General features: G+C 40.1%; 1 protein-coding gene across 6 annotated transcripts; it reads left to right on the top strand.

Annotated features, from left to right (window-relative positions):
- The first annotated feature begins 776 nt into the window (after nucleotides 1-776).
- lamb3 (laminin subunit beta 3) lies at nucleotides 777-19,451 on the top strand. 6 transcript variants are annotated; one of them, XM_008410334.2, is made up of 23 exons: nucleotides 777-867; nucleotides 954-1,085; nucleotides 2,601-2,752; nucleotides 7,302-7,416; nucleotides 7,546-7,619; nucleotides 7,737-7,925; nucleotides 8,688-8,751; nucleotides 8,840-9,030; nucleotides 10,371-10,491; nucleotides 11,542-11,730; nucleotides 11,832-11,987; nucleotides 12,529-12,722; nucleotides 13,955-14,051; nucleotides 14,163-14,538; nucleotides 15,085-15,245; nucleotides 15,370-15,581; nucleotides 15,868-16,074; nucleotides 16,191-16,335; nucleotides 16,426-16,633; nucleotides 17,099-17,240; nucleotides 17,336-17,512; nucleotides 18,459-18,618; nucleotides 19,023-19,451. In XM_008410334.2, exons 2-23 carry the CDS (start codon nucleotides 1,010-1,012, stop codon nucleotides 19,160-19,162), a joined length of 3,546 nt encoding a protein of 1,181 aa, XP_008408556.1. In that variant the 5' UTR covers nucleotides 777-867; nucleotides 954-1,009; the 3' UTR covers nucleotides 19,163-19,451. The 6 variants fall into 6 exon arrangements, with proteins under 6 accessions (XP_008408556.1, XP_008408559.1, XP_008408558.1 ...); XM_008410337.2 differs by having other exon boundaries at nucleotides 777-953; nucleotides 1,036-1,085; nucleotides 2,604-2,752; XM_008410336.2 differs by having other exon boundaries at nucleotides 777-953; nucleotides 1,036-1,085.
- Nucleotides 19,452-19,501: the final 50 nt, after the last annotated feature.

Genomic DNA, 19,501 nt, shown 5'->3' with positions numbered 1-19,501 from the left:
TATATATATATATATATATATATATATATATATATATATATATATATATATATATATCAAATTCATCAAAGCAACTAAAAACATTGCAGATCGATTTTCTGACACAATCTGGTTGTGATCACTGGATGTTGTTCAGGCATGCTGGCCATGAAAGAAATTTTTATTTTTCCACTGAGCACAAAAGAATCCCAGACATTCTTTCTCTACCTTTTCTGCTGAATTCTGATAATATGAAGTATTAGGTGTAAATAGATGCATCAGAGCAAAAAGTTTGATCTAAAACCAACATCTATATTGGCCTATCTGCTCTCAGCAATACTTTTTGGAGATATAACCTACAGTAACTAAGCGTCAAGCAGATTTCATTCACTTTAAGTTCAGTACAGATATTACTGACTGTTGCTTACGTGACAGCTGTCTGGGTAGACGCTTGTTTACATTTGAAAATAAGTCAGTAGAACCTTATCTAAAAGAATCTTTACAAGTGTTTGGATTTTTTGTGCAAAAAAACAAATCCCAAAAAGTTGTGGATCAGTGTGAAAGTTAAGAAGTTTAGATTTCAAGATAAATCCCTGAAGCAATGTCTCATTAGAAGCTAATCAACAAATACATCGAAGGGAATGTTTAGTGTTTGTTCTTTCCGCAGGTATGTTGGGCGAGGTCCTTATTGCTCACAGTTGCTAGCAGTGATGTGTGAAGCCCAGTTCAGACATGTTTTGGTTCTTCTAAGTGGGTTTTTTTTTCTTTGCTTCCTGTGTCTGTATGTACGCATGTAGGTGTGTGTGTGTGTGTAGGTGTATTGATTCACGATGAAGGGAGTGGTCGTGAAGGTTGGGACTGTGACACACACTGTATCAACCTTTCCAGGTGAGCCTGTGTATAAAGCAGCAGTCGGACAGCAGCGCGTTCTTTAATACCGACGGAATCTAACCTTTAACGGATCCGGTTTCCAGGTCCGTTTCACTTGATCCCCAACAGCCAGAGTTTACTGAGCCTTTGATGTTTGCTGATGCTCGGCTCTCTCATCTGTTCCAGACTTCCTCTGCCACAGGAATCCAGAATGAAGATCCTTTTGCTTCTAGCTGGTGAGAGCTCTTTGGTTGCTGCTTTCTTTTAGTTTTTTGGGGGGGGGTTTATTTACCCTTGATGTTCCTCAATTCTTTAGCTTCTTCAACAAAGTTTAAGCAAAGCATCAAGTTTAACGCATCCGAGCTGACGCCATGTAAAGCTCAACTTAGAGATGAGATGAAAGTGGTTATGTTGTAACTTTGTTGGAGTCAGGAATTGTCCTGATTAATGCTGATTAACAATTTTAGCTTCTTAAGATAATTTGTGTCTGCCGCTCAGGTAGCATAAAAGTTAATACCGGCAGTTTATGATGCTCTGATTGAATAAAATAAACAGATTTTCAATAATTGAAGAATGTACATTGTTGTTTGTACATAAAAGCAAGTTGCTGCTGCAGATTGGCTCATCTGTTTGGCACGGTGGGACAGGCATAGACATGTGGGCTCCTGGGGAGATTCATAGTCGGTAAACGCCTCCTATCCACCCGGACCAGCAGGGCGGGGGTGTGGCTGACCCCTGGGGCTCATCCTGCTGTCTCTGTCTGTGTCTGTGTACTGAGGTGGTGGTAATGATGTGGCTGCTGATAGTTTTACAGTGTCATATGTGAGCTTTGGAGGGGTTTCCTCTCAGATGCTGTCAGTCGGTGGTCCCTGTCTGCTCCTGGCATGTCCCGCTGCAAAAACACAAAATGATTTTGTCAAAATCTTTCTTAGTCATTTTGATCTGGCTTCTCGTCCAAATATCTCAGTACACTTAAAATAAGACAAAACTAACTTATGAGTAACTTTTTAGCGAGATATAAAAGCTTGTTTTCAGACAATAATTCCTTATTATTGATATTTTTAAAAAGTACTAGTTCCTATTGACAGATTGTTTCTCTTATAAGACAATTTCCCCCTGAGACAGTTATGCATACTGTAGCTATGAGGGGACAGTAACGTGAACCCATAGCAGACATACAGCTGCAGAGTGGATACATGAAGTGACTTCCTGCTTTGTTTTGGAGAAATGAACATGCATGGTTTGAGGAAAGACCAGAAAATAAAAATAAAAAAATGGGACACCTTCATGCAAGTTTTGGAAATTAACCATGGTAACACGAATGATTAGTGTGGGTCAAAGTAAAAGAACAGCACCTAATAATATTAATATTAATTCATATAACTAATATTTATAAACAAGAGAGTGATACTTTATCTAGGCACTATGGAGCTGGATTATTAAAACTTTATTTTATTTATATGTATACTTATACATGTATTTACTTGTATGGGTACTTTTTATTCTTTTATTTTAATGTCTTTTATTATCATTATTATTACCAATGCTGTTATTTTTTTGTTTTCCTTTCCTAGCTGAATCTTGATTTTTTTTTTTATTTTATACCCTGAGTGTCGCTTGTGGATGGGGGGGGAGTGTTCAATGTTTCATATGTGAAAAAACTCAGTAAATATATTGTTAAAAGAAGTGAACCCATACGTCCTAGTTAATGTTCTAAGGAATTCCTGATTGTTCTGCCTGTTCCTTGACAGCAGCAGCGGCTGTGGCTGCAGCCCAGAACGACTGCTCTCTGGGAGCATGTTACCCGCCGAGCACAGACCTGCTGCTGGGTCGGTCTCACCAGCTCCGGGCCTCCTCCACCTGCGGCCTCACTGGCTCAGAGATCTACTGCACCCCATACCAGGTAACCAGGCGCCCCAGAGCCGTCGTCTTTAACGTTCCTTTTCCCCCAATCTTTCTGTGACGCAACTTCTTAGCACAGACATCGTGGTATGAACATTTGGAGTTTACAGCAAAGAGTAGGAAGCAGAAAAAAGACAAAAAATCTGAACAGTTCTTCATGATGAAAATGCTGTTTAAGTAGCTGGCAGAGATCAGGGTTCATTTCAGACAGAGGTCATGGTGGACAGAGATGAGGACGTGGTTTTAGCCACATTACCTGGCCACGGTTTGTGAAGCTGTCTGATTTTTGTGCCAGAGAATTGTGATGAAACTGCATAGTCACACACTGGGCTGTCTGCTGGCTCAGCAGAATCAATCCGTAGCTGCATCCAAGGGCTGATGGTTTTGAAATGAGGGTTAGTGTCCAGAGCAGAGGGCATGCAGTGTGCAAGACTCCAGCTAACGGTTTTGCAACTTCGATTTCTCCTCAAAATAGACGGAATAAAGTCTTTAGCTTTCTAGCTTTTCATTACACTGCAAAAGCACCAGGTATTACCAAGTATTTTCAGTCCAGTTTCTAGTACAAATATGTTGTTACACTTTAAATAAGTCTAAAGTAACTTAAAAGTAACTTTTCAGCAAGATATAAAGTTTATTTTGAGTCAATAATTACTTAATATTGATAAAAAAGTTCTAGTTCCATTGGCAGATAAATTTACTTATAATAAGATATTTTCCCATGTTTTAAGTAAAATAATCTGCCAATGGAACTAGAACTTTTTCCGCTAATATTAAGGAATTATTGACTTAAAACAAGCTTCTATATATTGCTGAAAATGTACTTGTAAGTTAGTTTTGTCTTATTTCAAGTGTATTAAGATATTTGCACTAGAAACTAGACAAAAAATACTTGGTAAGATTTTGTGTTTCTGCAGTGTAGCTTTGTTCTTTCTTTGTAAACAAGTTAAACCATCTGAAGTTTATGTTCTAGCTTAATTGCTGTGCCAGGTGTTATGTTTGCATTGTGTTGTCAGAATTTCTTCTGATGATAATCTTTTAAAATAGATGCTATGCGCTGTGTTGTATCTTAACGTTATGGAAGCTGTGGAATCATAAAAGTGTCCCAAATTTGAATAAGACAAAATTTGCCAAACTGTCAGTATAATAAAGAAATATTGAGTGGAAGTGTTGCTTTTATTACACAGAAGATTAACGAAAATGAAGTTACATAATAGTTCATTACTCAAGCTGTACTTTTAAAATATTTCGTTTGAATAAGCAGATTGAAGTTCATTTACGTCAATATGAAAGTCATCTAGATGCAAAGGAACCCCTTTAATAATCATTAAAAAAAACATTTTTGTAACTTTACTGATGTGAAGCTTGTCGCGTATACTCAGAAGGTTTGCTTTTCCAGTTTACTTTAAATGCTTAAACAAGGCACATTGTGAAGTCTATATCTGAGACACACTTTGAAACAGGATTAGTGGCTTAGAAAGACATTTTTTATATCACTGTGATTGTTTCTATAGATTGACCTCCAGGTGTTTCTGGGCAGCTTTAACATTAACATCTGATGGTTTTGTTAATTCAATGTTTTAATTTAACACAATTATGATAAAAGACATTCTTTTTATCTGGTACTTAATCTTTGCATTCCTAAAATCAGCTGTTTGTGAGCATTATGGACTGGTCACATGTTCTGCTCTGAAACCATTTTTGCTCATTAAATTTTAAAGTTTTTATCAGACTTCAGACTGCGTCCAATCTCTCCTTTGAAAAGAAATACTGTATTATGCTTTCTAAAGTCTGGATGCACCAAAATCAAAATATCACAAAACATTTGATTTTAAAGTTTCTTGAACTGGTTTCAAATGGACCCGAAGAGCAGAAACCTTTCAGTAATTTCAACTCCGACGCCTCTCACTGTGGGAATCCTCAGGGGTCCGTCTGTGGTCCTCTGCTGTTGGGCATCTTTTTATTTTTGTACATCCAGATTTTTGGGTCAATTATTATAAAGAATAATATCCCCTTTTGTTATATTTGTAGAGATTCTGCCACTATAACTACCTATTCAATTTTACAGTAAAAAGCAAAAAAAAAACCCGCTGGTTAACTACTTAAGTCATCAAAACTCGCATGAGTCTGGACTTCCTGAACCACGATGATAAAAAAAAAAGATCAAAGTGATTTGGTTTGAAAAATTTGAAATAAATTTGCAAAGAGGAAAATCCATAGCTATTCAAACGTTTGAATTGTTTTAGATAACTAGTCCGTTCTTAAGTGTATGCCATCTGACATTGCATGGAGTCATAAGTAAGCAATTAAGTAAGTAAAATTTTATTTGTGCAGCACTTTTCACAGATAAAAATCGCAAAGTGCTTCACAGAACATAAAAGAAAAGCACATCAAACAAAACATGAAATTATAATGAGAAAACAAAATCACATGAAAGAAAATCAGGGGCAAACGTACAATAGAAGGAACGTGAAGTTGCAGTACCTTTATGTTCAATGAACTACAGCAAATGCAGTGCAGTTGTCATTTGCTAAAGTAAGCATGTACCGTACAATTAATTGAAATGTGTACAAATAGGCTTCATGTTTTTATGGGTGATGACAGAAAATAATTCATACTTGGGTTTTGTTTTTATAGGAAAAACGTGTGTAACTAAACAGTTACCTATAAATAACTGAAACATGCTCACGTGTGTGTGCAGAGGCGTGTGCAGGTGTGTGATTTGTTGTTTTGTTTTGGTTTTTTCAGACCAGAGAAACAATCTTGTATTTTACTGGCATACGTTTGCTAATCTTATATCATTAAGTATTTTTTTTCCAGATGTAGCTTAAGAAATATTGAGTACAATTTGTCAACACAATCATCGCAATCATTTTTCTGCAAAAGTTTCAGAGCATTATGTAATAAAAGGACTGAGTCTGTTGTATTTTGTAGGATCCACACCAACTTTTGCAACATATATTTTGAATTGAACGTAATTATTGTGGAACAATATTGCTGTAATGTATCTATGATCATATAAAGTAAAATAGAGATATGTCAAGTTTTTTATAAAGTAAGTTTTGATAACAGCACCAGAGTGTAAGACTGTAGCAATCAAACATGCACAATAGATCCAACATTTTGGTTGAATCAGTTTATATTTAGTATCTTTACTTGTTAAATTTGTTATGATTCCCTTTAGTTAAAATCAGTCAAAATGTCCCCTCCCCCCTTTTTTATGTATATTCTGTAACTAAAATTACCTCAGAGTCCACTGTGGACTTTGCACCCTAAATGTAGACCAAAAGGCACATTTATTCTGAGCAGACAGCTGGCACAAAGTCATTGTAAACACTGTGTGTTTACACAAATCTCAGCAGAAAAGGTTCCACGTTGAATCACTTCTCACCTGCATGCAGTTCAAAGAAAGTCAAGTCTAAAGTCCCAGTCCTGCTCTGGAGGCAACCGAGGTGGTGAAAGTGACATCTGTACAACTCTGAGCGTTTGAAATGGATTGCCTTTATCACCTGGGACAAGATAATGGTCTGGTTTTTATTATCTTTAAAAAGAAACACCATACTGAGCATGATAACACGTCTGTGATAATGATGGAAAACAAAAACCTTCATTGACTCTTTTATTATGTAGATGTGTGAATCCACAAGAATTAAAAACAAAATTGTTTTTGGTTTTATTTTAAAACCTCTGTGGCAATAAATCTAAAATATAGCATTTAAAGACACACAACTAACCTTTGTAATCATATGTGTCAGTATGACAGACACTTATTCAGAGCCACTTTATTGGACTCCAGTACATACACTGCCACCTGCTGGACAAACGGTGCATCCTCTTGTTAAGAAGGGTGATGAGCGTGACAAACCTGGGCCCTGTTCAATCAGTTCTTATTTCTTCTGCATTATATTTTAAACATGAAGCTCTAATTCAGAAAGGTCTGGTCTCTCCTTCATTTGCTTCAGTTAAATCTTACTAGGATAATATACGTATAATGTGAAGAAATATTCCAGCATCTCTACACAGTATTTGTGTGACCTGACATCAAGGTTGGATTGTAAGGAATCAAAAAAAAAACCCATCTTGCTCAAAGATTAATGAATAAAATGACAACAAACCAGGTCTAGATGATATGGCTCTGTGACATATAGGTGCTAACTGAGGGAGGCAAAGCATAGCTAAATGCTACTGCAGTATCTGACACACATGAAACCGTGGTGTGCAGTGATCATTGTCTGCAATTTACCGGTTTGAACCCGGTAAATGGCTTGAATTTACGTCAGTCTGTGTGTATAAACCCAGCTAGTCCACAGAAAACTCTTGAAGTTTTCCAGATTAGCCTCTCTGGCCCTGGTGGCAGAAGTCTCAGTCGTGCTTTTAGATGTCCTCCGTTGAACAAAGTGTCATTGATCACGAACATCATGAACCTTAAAGCCTTTAACTGCAATTTAACTAAAACTTGAAACTTGAAACATCATCTGCAGTGTGTCCCTCTGAGTATAATCTTGGTGATATTTTGGCAGCAGAAACATTTATTTGGTTTTCTTTTCTCACAGTGGAAAATGAAATGCTGCCCTTGTGACTCCAGGAACCCAAACGGTCAGCTGGCCCACACAGTGAAAGACATCCTCACAACTTCTGAGCCAAACCGGTGGTGGCAGTCCAGTAAAGGTAAAAACTAAGAGAAACATCCTGAGATCGTACTCCCTACTGATCACTGGAGCGGTGGAAATACTAAGTGCTCCTGTTCATAAAACCATTTTTCATGAAGAACATGAAGGCCTTGTCTTCTTCCCATAGGCGTAGATCCAGTCGTTCTTCAGTTTGACCTCAACAATCTCTTCCAGCTCGATAACCTGATTCTCAGCTTCAAGGTACGAAGATCCACCCAGACATTTCCCAAACAAAAGACACAAGCTGTGTTTTTTTTTTTTTTTTTGTGTGTTGTTTTAATATGTGGACAGAGGAACCTTTGACGTGTTTCCCTGCAGGGTCCTCGTCCCAACGCCCTGCTCATAGAGAGAACTCTGGACAATGGACGGACCTGGCAACCCGCACTTTACTTGGCCAAAAACTGTGAGGAAGCTTTCCCCGGGATCCAAACCAACAGCCCCATCAGTCTGGAGCAGACATACTGCCACACACTGCAACCCCATGCCGATCCATACCAGGAGGAAAGTGTAAGGACAAGCAGCCTCATGCCGTTTTATATAATCTACTCTCAAAGGGTTGTCATAACTCAGATCATCCGAGTATCTTTGAAGAGTCGTTGTGGATGGTGATGCTGTAGGCAGGAATGATTTCCAGTAGAGGTCAGTCTTGAAAAGAATCAATACTGACTGAAGACTGTTGCTGTCAGTCAGCCTCATGACCACCCTGACACGCTAATGGCTCAAATTTTGGGCAGCAGAGACGATATTCCACAGTAATTTGCTATTCTGGAACCGTGGAGTCCAGGATGTGATTCTTGCTCTCTTGCCTTCTTTTTGGTCCTGTGGAGCATAATGAATATTTGGGCTCATAGTTCAGGTATTACTTTAAGCTTTTGTGAAGCTGATCAGCTTCCCCCAAAAATACAGAGACTATGAATCATAACAACTGTTCGAAAGTAAGAAAAAACTAACAACAAAGCAAGAGCAAAAATCCTTCTAGCTGCACAGAATCCAGAACCAGAGGGTATAATTGTCCAAACATGCAACGTTTCAACCAAAAACAAAAAAATGTTGAAGTCTGCAAAACTTCAGAAACTTCAGAACCAGCGTAATGGAGCTACTCCAGCATGGAGTGATAGGCACAGTGCTATAATTTATTTATATATTTATTTCAGGCTAAGAATGCTGCCATTTTTCAGTAGAATAACGTCCAACTCTTAACGACACAGAACGTCTCTGTGTTCAAGGACACCTTATGAACATCAAACTAATCCTCCTTGTCATCTCCAGATCGAGTTCAGCCCGTTGCGTCAGTACCTTTACGCTCCAGTTTCCAACAGCCAGAAGATTGAAGGTGTGTGTATGTGTGTGTGAGTCGTGCTGCTGTTAACCCCCCCCGGCTGATGTGTGTGCGGCCTGCTGACTGACTCTCCCGCCCCCAGATAAGGCCGGTCTGACCGGCCTGCGAGTGATGCTGACCGAGCTGGGCGACGTGCCCCGCTTCCCGGGCAGATCCTTCAGCAAGTTTTTTGCCCTGAAGGAGATGAGAGTGATGGGAACCTGCATGTGCCACGGACACGCCGACCGCTGCCAGGCGCAGGAATACAACTCTCCTGGTACCGACACCATACAGGTAGGAGCGGAAAGCAAGTTATTACTCTGCTTCAGCGTCATGTGTGTTTCATATTGTAATATGAATTTATCATCACACTGTAAAACATTTGAGCCACATTTAGTTGTCTACTATCTTCTACTCTTTAAGACAAACAAATTTAGTGAGTTTTAACCTAAATGTGTGAGTTTGTGAAAGATCAGCTTACAATAGTAAGTTGTGTTAACTTTATTAATTTTGTCAAACCTCCATGAGCTAAATAAATAAGAGCTTTTAAGTTAGCACTTTAAAAAAAACAGGAAAAGTAAATAAATAAATAAATAAATAAATAAATAAATAAATAAATAAGAGTGGGAACTGTTTCCCAGAATGCTTAGCGGCATGTTTTTGTATCCTGTGTTACAGAGGTGGAAGTGGGTTACATCGATCTGACTCGTGTGTGTGTTACTAAGTCAAATGTTTATTTCAGTGTAACTCTTGGTTTGCAAAGCTTGAAGACAATGTCCTGTTCACACAAAATGTTCTAGAGCAAAATTCAATGTGATGTTAAGTAAAATGATTATCAGGTCAGAAATTTTGTTCTTGCAATTTGAAAATGTAAATATTCTAACGTAAAATAAGTACTTCTTTTTAACTTGACAACGTGAGTGAAAATAACAGAAATGAGGCTCTTTAACAAGGTGAGGGCAGTTTTTTTTCTTACATACTGTGAAATAATTATTTGGTTTAAATTACTGCATTAAATTAAAAATCACAATTCAGGATTGATAAACTTAAAAAAAACAATGTTTAGACAACTTGTCTCTTGTTGTTAAGTCAACTTAATGAACGTTAATTTCTGAGTTAAAATCAAAATAATTTTTTTGTTGACGTAAATCGCATTTTTAAGGCAGCAGGTGGACTTTCATTGTCAAGTTAAACCATCTTCAAATGTTTTACAGTGTGCTGTATACATCTTTCCGATTCTCAGCTTGATGGTCCTGAGTGCCACAGAAAATCATTTCTGCCTGTAGCTATCAGTCTTTACAACGCCCAACTCTGAGTAACTTAGATGTTAAATCTTTCTTTCTTTACATCACACTTAGTCATCCATACATATTTGTTTTATAAATTGTTATCATATATGGTTACATTTATTTTATTAATAATGTAACCATATATGGATGGAGTAGCTTGTCAGCCAGTAAGCAATTTCTCCTTGAGGATCAATAAACTATATTCTATTTTACAAATCTTGCCTTTTAGAGTGCAGTACTTGGTTTTGTACACAACAGCTTATCGCAGAGAAGAACATGTACGTTTTGTTCTTGTTAGAAGAATGAACTGTTGACTCCATGTGTTTATCTGTGTTATCTCTGCAGGTGAATCATGTGTGTGACTGCAGACACAACACGGCCGGTGAGAACTGCGAGCGCTGTGCCGACTTCTACAACGATCTGCCCTGGAGACCCGCAGTGGAAGGGAACACACACACCTGCCAACGTAAAGCTGCTCCCGTATCTTTACACACCGTCTGAAAATTATTTCAAGGAGTTTCTGCCCACCTCAGTCAGAGTTGCGACAAATAAACTTCAGACCTAGAAGAAAACTTAAATATACAGTGAGAACCTCCACTTTCTTTACATAAGACTCCCTCGTCGTCAGCTGTCAAGTAACGCTGTGGAACCCTGTTAGCCAAAGTTCTGACCTCTTTGAAGAGTCACTTTAACAACAGCTGCAATGTCACCACTGTTGTGCGTTTCTAGTTAGTCTAGAAAAGTGTTTAGTAAAGCGGTGGCCGCCAGAGGGCGCCAAAGAGGGTTTAGAAAACTGGAGTGAGGATGAGGGAAAAAAATGATACAAAAAGAAATGTTATTAAATCACAAATTTTAAATCATAGCTTGTTAGCATCAAATTTAATTAGCTATTATTATTATTATTATTATTATTATTATTATTATTATTATTATTATTATTATTATTATTATTATTATTATCATTATTATTATTATTATTATTATTATAGAATCTGAGTAAAGTTACAAGTACTATGTGAAATGTTATTTGCTGTGCTCATCTATGATTGGCTGCCAGTTAAGTTTACAAAGTGAGTTTGCAGCAAATGGAGAAGTTTCTGTCAAGAAGAAGACAGTCGGAACTGTCCAGCTGTGGCGGACACTGCTGCTGGATGCCTTAAAATCAGAAGTTATGAAGCAGTACTTATGATAAATGCATATAATAAATATGGAAGTGTGAATAATAGTGAAAAAATTTAGCTTTTTTGCATATCTTGTTTGTTTATAAAGGGAGTCCCCAGCAGAAGCTAATGCTGTTAGAGAACCCTGACATATAATAGGTCAGACTAGACCAGCTTTACTTGACCTCATGACCTTTTCTTCGCCAAAGAGACGCCTTTAGTAAAAGACGCTGTTAGCAAACCTTAATAAAGGTTTTCCTAACAGGGTTACTATTTCAAAGAAATAAGCGTCACACCCTTAGTAATCTAATGAATTAGTGTAACCATAGTTCTGTCCATCTTGGTTCTGTCCTCAGGCTGTGAGTGCAACAACCACGCCCAGCACTGTCACTTCGACCCAGCAGTGTATGAGGCCAGTGGGCGGAGGAGTGGCGGAGTGTGTGAGGGCTGCATGCACCACACCACAGGGCCAAAGTGTGACCGGTGTGCCCCGGGCTACCAGCCAAACCCACGGAGCCGGATGGATCGTCCCGATGCGTGCATACGTAAGTGAAGAGGCCGATTTTTCAACAAAAAATAAATAAATAAAACAGCGTGTTAAAAGACAAAGTCGTGTTTGAGACAATCCGGGTTCTGTTGGCTCCAGGCTGCGCCTGCATTGCGGAGGGGACGGTGAACGGTGGCCAGTGTGAAGACAGGACCGGCTCCTGTCAGTGCAAGGCTAACGTGGAGGGCCCTTACTGTGACCGCTGCAGGAAAGGTTTCCACAGCCTGAGCTCGTCTGACCCCATGGGCTGCAAAAGTGAGTCCTCCGACATGCAGAACAAAGGAAGGCAGCTGCATGTCGTGCTTTTTATTCCTTTTGAGAAAAACTATAATCTTGTAGTTTAATCTTTTCATTTGGTGAAAAGTCGAAGCTTTAGAAGAAATAAATCCACTCATAAAGAAACTAAATCACAATTAAACACACCTGAACAAAAACTCAGCCATTCATCTGCATTTCAGAATCCAAATGATTTTTTGTTTTTTGTTTTTACTCCTCCAATACTAAACCCAGGAGTCATAATAGAAAAAGTATAATTTATGCTAATTAGAAATTATACTAATAATAGTAGGTTTGTGATAAATCATCTGGTGTTGACATTTTCCAAAAAAAGGGGGGAAAAAAGCTGCTTAGGGCCCCAAAAAGGCTTGGACAGGCCCTGATCATGGCTTTGAAATGCTCTGGGAGAATTTCAAAGCTCCCGTCGGCTCTTGTTTCTTTGTAGAGCGGTCTTGTCCGGTGGTGACGTGTTGGCGGTCAGCCTGCTCTCTGCCTAACGCTGGTTTATCCCGCTCTGCAGAATGCTCCTGTTCTCCGGTCGGCTCCCTGTCGGTGCTGTGTGACCCTGTGACCGGACAGTGTCCCTGTCGCCCCCACTTCCACGGCCTGACCTGCGACTTGTGTTCGAAAGGCTTCTGGAAGCCGCCCCAGTCAGAGGTCTGCGAACCGTGTGGCTGTGACCCGACCTGGTCGGCCAGTGACACCTGTGACCAGGTAAGAAGACCTGTGCAGGTCCGTCACTTCAATACAGCCCTGGGATATAAACGCCGTCTGACCATCTGAAACGCCATCTGTCAAAATGCTTTTGGAAACATATTTCTTTTTCCCTAAGGCAACAAATTCCACACAAGAGTGTCTTCCACAAAATTACTATTAAAAGACAAATGTTGGTTCTAGACTGCAGTATTCAGAGGCATTTATCCATCTTTCACTTTTTTCCAGACTTGGTTTGAGTTTTTGAAGTGAAATAAACTCTTTTTGCCCTCTAAATGCTTCAGTGCTTGTTCCCCACTGACAGCGTTCAAAGGTCCACTCTTATGGTACCTCAAACAAGCTGGGATGGGTCCGTAGGTGATTCAAAACATGTTCGTTACATTTAATACACAAAATTATTCTCAGATTTCACTCGAACAGTTTTTCCTGTTTTGAGCTCATAGAGGAACGCACCGTCCTAACTCAGTGTTTACAGTAGGACCTTAGACATGTCAAAATGGCTGCAAGCCGACGCAGAGCAGTACAACCGTATGTCTTTGACCCGGACAAAGAAGCACAATAATTCAGCACAAAAAAATAAAAAATTTTCCCCCTGTAAATGCAACTTTTAAAAAAATCTGGACTGATTGACCAGTGGCCTTATGTCATTTAGTTAGGACTCTTAAATGGAATATTTCTTTTAAATATCGTCAAGTTGAAGATTTTCTGACTAATACCAAAAATGTATGCAATGACATTGTTGATATCGTTCTAAGGACGTTTTTAAGAACTTGTCAAATTTCTTTCTAAGATACAAGATATATTTTATTCCCTACTCGATGATTAGGCGATTACAGCAATCAAAGCCTTCTCATAACTGCTAAGCAACTTTCTGCGAATTTCCTCTGGTATTTTTTGACAACTTATCTTTGGTGATGAACTCAAAGTCCGTCCACAATGTCCTTTCAAATTCATGTCAGGGAACAATTTTAAATGTTAAAAGTTGCAAAACAAAGACGCTGATCAACATCCACATGGAATGTAAAATACAATGCTAACATCCAAGTGGGTAGCTTGTGCCCCCCTGATGAGCGCACAGAATGTGAAAAGTGCTGGAAGAAATGTGTCGTTTACAAATTGCTTTAGCAATTATCAATTTATCAAAGAAATGATCCAGTCAGTATCAGACGTTCAGGTTCTCTGAACATGTTCTGAGCCAGAAGATTTCACACTGTGAGTGTGTTTGGTTGCAGCGGACTGGTCAGTGTCAGTGCAGACGAGACTTTGGAGGAAGGATGTGCAGTCAGTGCGCAGACGGCTCATATGGAACCCCTCTGTCTGGCTGCCGACGTGAGTCACCTGTTTATTTTCTGATATTTCATCCTAATTTTGCTTCTAATCTAAACCTTGTGTGTGCGTGTGTGTGTGTGTGCTCGTGTGTGTGTGTGTTTCTGTCTACAGCTTGTCAGTGTGACACGGCAGGAACCCTTCCAGAAGTGTGCAACAGGAAAACAGGAGCGTGTTTGTGCCGACCTGGTGTCACGGGGCCCCGCTGCGACTCCTGCAGCCGCGGGTACTGTGACTCGTTCCCTGCCTGTGAACTTTGTCCAGACTGCTTCTTCACTCTGGACTCCCAGCGAAGGAACGTCAGCCTTGTTCTGGACAAGCTTTCCCTCAGACTGCCGTCTCTTCCCGGCGGCGGTGGGGACCTTGGGAGCTTCGGGCCAAGCTTTCGGGAGCTTGAGGCCGGCCTCGGCCGGATCAGGGAGTCCATATCCCGACCTCCCAAGACTGTCACACAACTGGAGGACGCTCTGTTCCTGCTCAACAAACTGAGGTGAGGAGCGGCTGAGATAGCATGTGTTGACTATATGTTCCAATTATGTACAGTGAGGGGAGGAGCTTAGAGATGTACCAATCTGATATTAATATCTGTATTGTCCCGATACTGAACATGAATTCTAGATTTGGTATCGGTGACGATGTACCCATTCCATAAGGGCTGATTAGTCTAATTCTAAGTTTTGGGGTCTGAGTGACATCATGCTTATTATATTTAGAAATCAATCAGAGAAAGGACGTCATATGAGCAGCACTAAACTGACTGGACTAGTTGGTTTAGATAACTTTAGGTCTTAATAAATGAATAAATGTTAGAAAACTGCTCTTATCCATTTAGTCAGGTCTGATATTAACATTTTGTTCACCAATCTTAAATATTCCTGTGTGACAAAAAAAGGAAAAGTAGAAGAGACCTTTAAGAGGACAAATACTCTCTCACATCTCTGTATATGAGTTTCAAAGACGGGCATTGAGGTCCAGTGCCTGCTTCGGTTCAAAATCTTTTCCTTCCACTAATGGATCATTTTCTGTTTTGTTTCAGGGACGACTTGGAGAAGGCCGATGACACTCTTCCTCATCCAGTCAGAGATCCTGGTTTGGAAGCGGAGCTGATTAAACTGCAGGAACTGCTGGACAGCATCTCTTTAATGTACAACGCCAAGAAAGATTCCACAGGGACCGTCATCGACCCCGACGATGCAGGTCGGCTCAGCCTTGGTGTTTTAGTTTTAATAAAAGCAACCGGAAGAGGATATCTTCTAAAAAAAATTTCACTTTGCCGATGTTGGGACAAATTCTGAACCTGTTTTCCGATCTTTGTACACAGGAGCTCTTGATGCCGTCAAGAAGGCGTATGATGAGTCGACAAATGCGACTAAGAAAGTGAATTCGACTGAGAGCACAGTAAAAGAGGCGAGAGACATCCGAGAGGAGACGGAGGACATTCGGAATCAAGTGCAGCCAAACAATACCAAAGTCCTGAGCCAGCTGAAAGACAAAATGGCCTCCCAGCCAGACCTGACTCCTGTTGCTAAGCAGGTAACTGTCGTGGCCGATCAAAAAAAGAGAGACTGTTTTTATTCCTCTCTTATTGCATTTTAGGAAACAAAGAAAAAAAAATCTTGTTTCAAGAAGGAATTAATTACTGTTTTTACTTGGGTCTTTTAATGTACTTTAATATTGTATTAAAAAAAAAGAAAAATCTGGAAAATGTGTCAATTTTTTATCTGATTAATCGTCAGAATAACTGATTACTGACCGTTGGCTGAAGCCCTACCTTCAATCTGATGTGCCTCATCCCAGATTTGTGACTTCCTCTCTCCAGGTGTGTGGCAGTGCTCGGTCCGAGCCCTGCACCCCTCTGCAGTGTGAGGGGGACGCTCTGTGTCCCCCAGAGGGCAGCCCGCTCTGCCAGAGCGGGACGCAGTGCGTTGGCGCGCTGCCTTTAAGCAAAAAGGCCGACGCCGACGTTACGGATGTGAAGGACCGTCTGGCCAACCTCAGTCTGAAGATCACCGAAGCTGCAGAGATGGTACGCACTCCGTCCTCATCACCGCAGATTTTCATTGTTCATTGATTTACAGATTTGTTTTTTGTTTTTTTTCTAGATTTTCTCTTCAATATATTTTATTGCTCTTTTCTCTGCAGCTTCAGAACGCACAGGAAAAAACAGACGAGGTGAGGCAAGTAGCGAAAGACCTGTCAGACAAAACTAAGACAAAAAGAGACCAGCTGGAGGACGACCTGAAGCAGACGCAAGAGATAGTTCAAGACCTCAAGGACTTTCTGACGGGTACAAATCATTCCAGGTCGCAGTGACTGCTGTGATTAGCGTCGAAAGGTAAAAATTCACTCAAACGTTTCAACTTTTCTGTGCGTCTAGATCCATCTTCCAACCTGACTCAGGTTCAGGAGATAAGCGAGTGGATTCTGAACGCCAGCCTGCCGGTCAGTCTGCCTGACTTGGAGAAAAAACTGGAGGAGCTGAAAAATCTGGCTGCTAATCTGCCAAACACCGAGAACGTTCTGAAGGAGGCCAAGCCCCAGCTGGAAACAGCCAGGAAGCTGCTGCAGGAGGCGGAGGAGGCCAGGTCAGGATGAACATTTAACACTGGGACCGGGAGACTTTTTAAATATCTGGAGGGGAAAAAAAGACCAAAACAACAAATAGAATTGATCCTAATGTCTCCAGAAATAAAACTGCTCTTTTTAAAAAGAGGCTAGCTCATCCAGCCTTTGGTAGAAAGAGAGAAAAACAATCATGCAAATTATTGTGCTTGTTTTCATTTACAATGCGATTAATTTCTTTATTTTTTATTGCGACAGGCTTACCAATAACACAACTACAGTTCCATGTACCCAGATCAGTCGTTGGTCAGATTAACAAATGCAGAGTAAAAAAAAAAAAAGTACATTAATAAATCATTACATCTGAATCCAGAAGCTGGTTGGAAATAACCAAATTTCACAGACAGAAGAGGACATTGTAACTCAATCCAAATCAACATGTCATCAATGTGTGAATGAGAGAAAATCTGTTTTTGACACGTTAACAGGGACAAGGCGCTGGAACCCAAGGACAAGTTGGACAAACTCCAGGAAGGTTTAGACGCAGGGAACGACTCCCTCTCAGACCTGGAAAAAAAACTGCAGGGCAGCTTGGACCTCATCAAAAGCGTCAATGACGACCTGACACAGGTAGGAAGTGCTCTAGCGTTTCTCTGTAACCCTGTTATTTCAATAAAGTCAATGGAACCCACCGAGATTTGTTAACCCCTCTGTTGTGGACGAAGGCCGAAGACAAGCTGAAGCCAGCAGAGAAGGCGCTGACCGACACAGAAGCACTGATGACACCGATGAAGGACCAGCTGGAGGAGCTGAAGAAGTTGCTGGAGGATGCAAAGCAGAAGGCTCCTGAAGCTCTGAAGACCGCAGGGCAGGCTGAGGAAGAGGCAACCGCAGCTCAACCGGTGAGATCTGGATAACACAACTTTAAACTGAGAATCTGCGTTTGTTGACCAAAGCTGGTTATTCCCGTGTGACTGATCTAGTGTGGCCGATCTAGTGTGACCGATCTAGTCCTCCTTGTTTCCTTAGCTCTGCTGCATTTCTTTTACCTCATAAAGAGAATGAAAAAAGTGAACCATCCACAAACAGGTTTCTAAACCTTGAAATAAAAATGATGTTGTCAGAGTTCTTTTGCATCTGGCATTAGGACTCTAGGGGGAAAACACCACCCCCTGCAGAATACCTTGTTTCTTACATCGTTAAGGCTACTTCCTCCTCGTCATTCTGTCCATACTACTCCTTTAAAAAGTAGATTTCCTCCCCAAGAAAGTGTATACTCTGTCCCAATTACATTACAGAAAAAGCTAAGTCAATTCCTAATCTAATGCTAATTGGTAAAAAGTTATCTAAGAAACAACTGCTAGCTATTTTTTTCCTCCTGAGCAAGCAGGTGGGAACAGTGGAAAGAAAAGACTCCAATGTAACAGGAAGAAACCTCCAACAGAATCAGTCACTTTTTCAGTAGCTGAGAATAGTCACCAGCTGGCAGCTGACAAGGCAGAACAGTGGCATGAAATCCATAAAGATTAGTGTTACACAAGCTAAAGTAAAAGTCCTACTATAAAGTATACCAATATAATTCTAGCTATTTTTTTTTTGCTTGCGACATTTTGCCACAAACATAGACCAAGAAAACATTAGACATATTAAGTCTAGATTTGATGTTGTCAATATATAATTATATAGAGCTGCAAATCAAGATAAAATCAAGTGTTTTCAAGGCGTTTGAGTCTCAGCAGCATAATGTTCTGTTAGACCCGCTAACGCAAGGCTAAATGAAGCTAAATGTTTTGCGTATGTATGTATGTGCATATGCTCACGCTGACAGCTGTGTGTGTGTCTTTTCAGATTCTAAAGACTTTGGAGGAGCAGCTCGATCGTCTCAAAGGCCAGGCGGGCCCTGGAGCTCCTGGAGAGACGACGCCTCTGGCAGAGAGAGTGGAGAAGCTGAAGGAGAAGGCTAAAACTCTGACCAACACCACACTCAATATGACAGATGCTCTCGAAGGTAACGCAGAAATGCTACTTTATCGATATGTTTTGTCTTGAAACATAACAAACCTTTGACCTTTTGACCTTTTTTTCGTTGAATGTAACTGTTGGATGCATTTGGTTGTCAGCTGCATGCTTGTTTTTCGATGCAGATTGACGGTCCAAATATTTTTGCTCATTTTCTTTTCCTGTGCTATTTATGACATCATAATGTCATAAATAGGAAATAGAAAATTCAATTACTTAATGACAGAAAGTATGTTAGTCAGTCATTTTCAGGGGGGAGCTGGATGTAAGATGGCTTCTGAGACATTTAGAGTGTTTTCTGATGGATGCTGGTTTTCTCTGTGTTTTCTGATGGAAGCTTCTTTTCTCTGTGTTTTCTGATGATGGACGCCGGCTTTCTCATCTTCTCTCCAGGAAAAGCAGACTCCCTGAGAGGACTGCAGGACGAGATCATCCAGAAGTCTGCCAAGCTTGAAGGACTTGACACCAAGCTGAAGGACATCTTGCAAGTGATCCGAAAAAGAGCGGAAGAACTCCGTACCTGTTCGGCCTAAATCGCATATGCAGTGGGGCACTGTTGCTCCCCTTGTTGCTCGGTCATCATTAAAATCCTAACCTGACATATTTTTTTTTATATTTGCACTCTTTGCATAGCACTTTTTCAACCAAATCATTTTTATTCAGAGATATAGTAATCTGTGTTTCACTCTACACTCTCGTCCACTGTTAGCATGTGGTACAACTGTTCTACCTTTCAAAAAGAAACAAAAGGGTCACTTATACTGTACAATATTTATTTTTTATTATTTTTGCATCTGCTGTTTGTGCACTTTGAAAATAAATTCTTGTTTACTGTTAAGTGTGTGTGGGAGTTGTTTAGAGTTTGATTTCCT

Source organism: Poecilia reticulata, linkage group LG5 (assembly GCF_000633615.1).
Source record: "Poecilia reticulata strain Guanapo linkage group LG5, Guppy_female_1.0+MT, whole genome shotgun sequence".
Lineage (NCBI taxonomy): Eukaryota > Metazoa > Chordata > Actinopteri > Cyprinodontiformes > Poeciliidae > Poecilia > Poecilia reticulata.
This window is presented reverse-complemented; position numbering and strand designations above follow the sequence as displayed.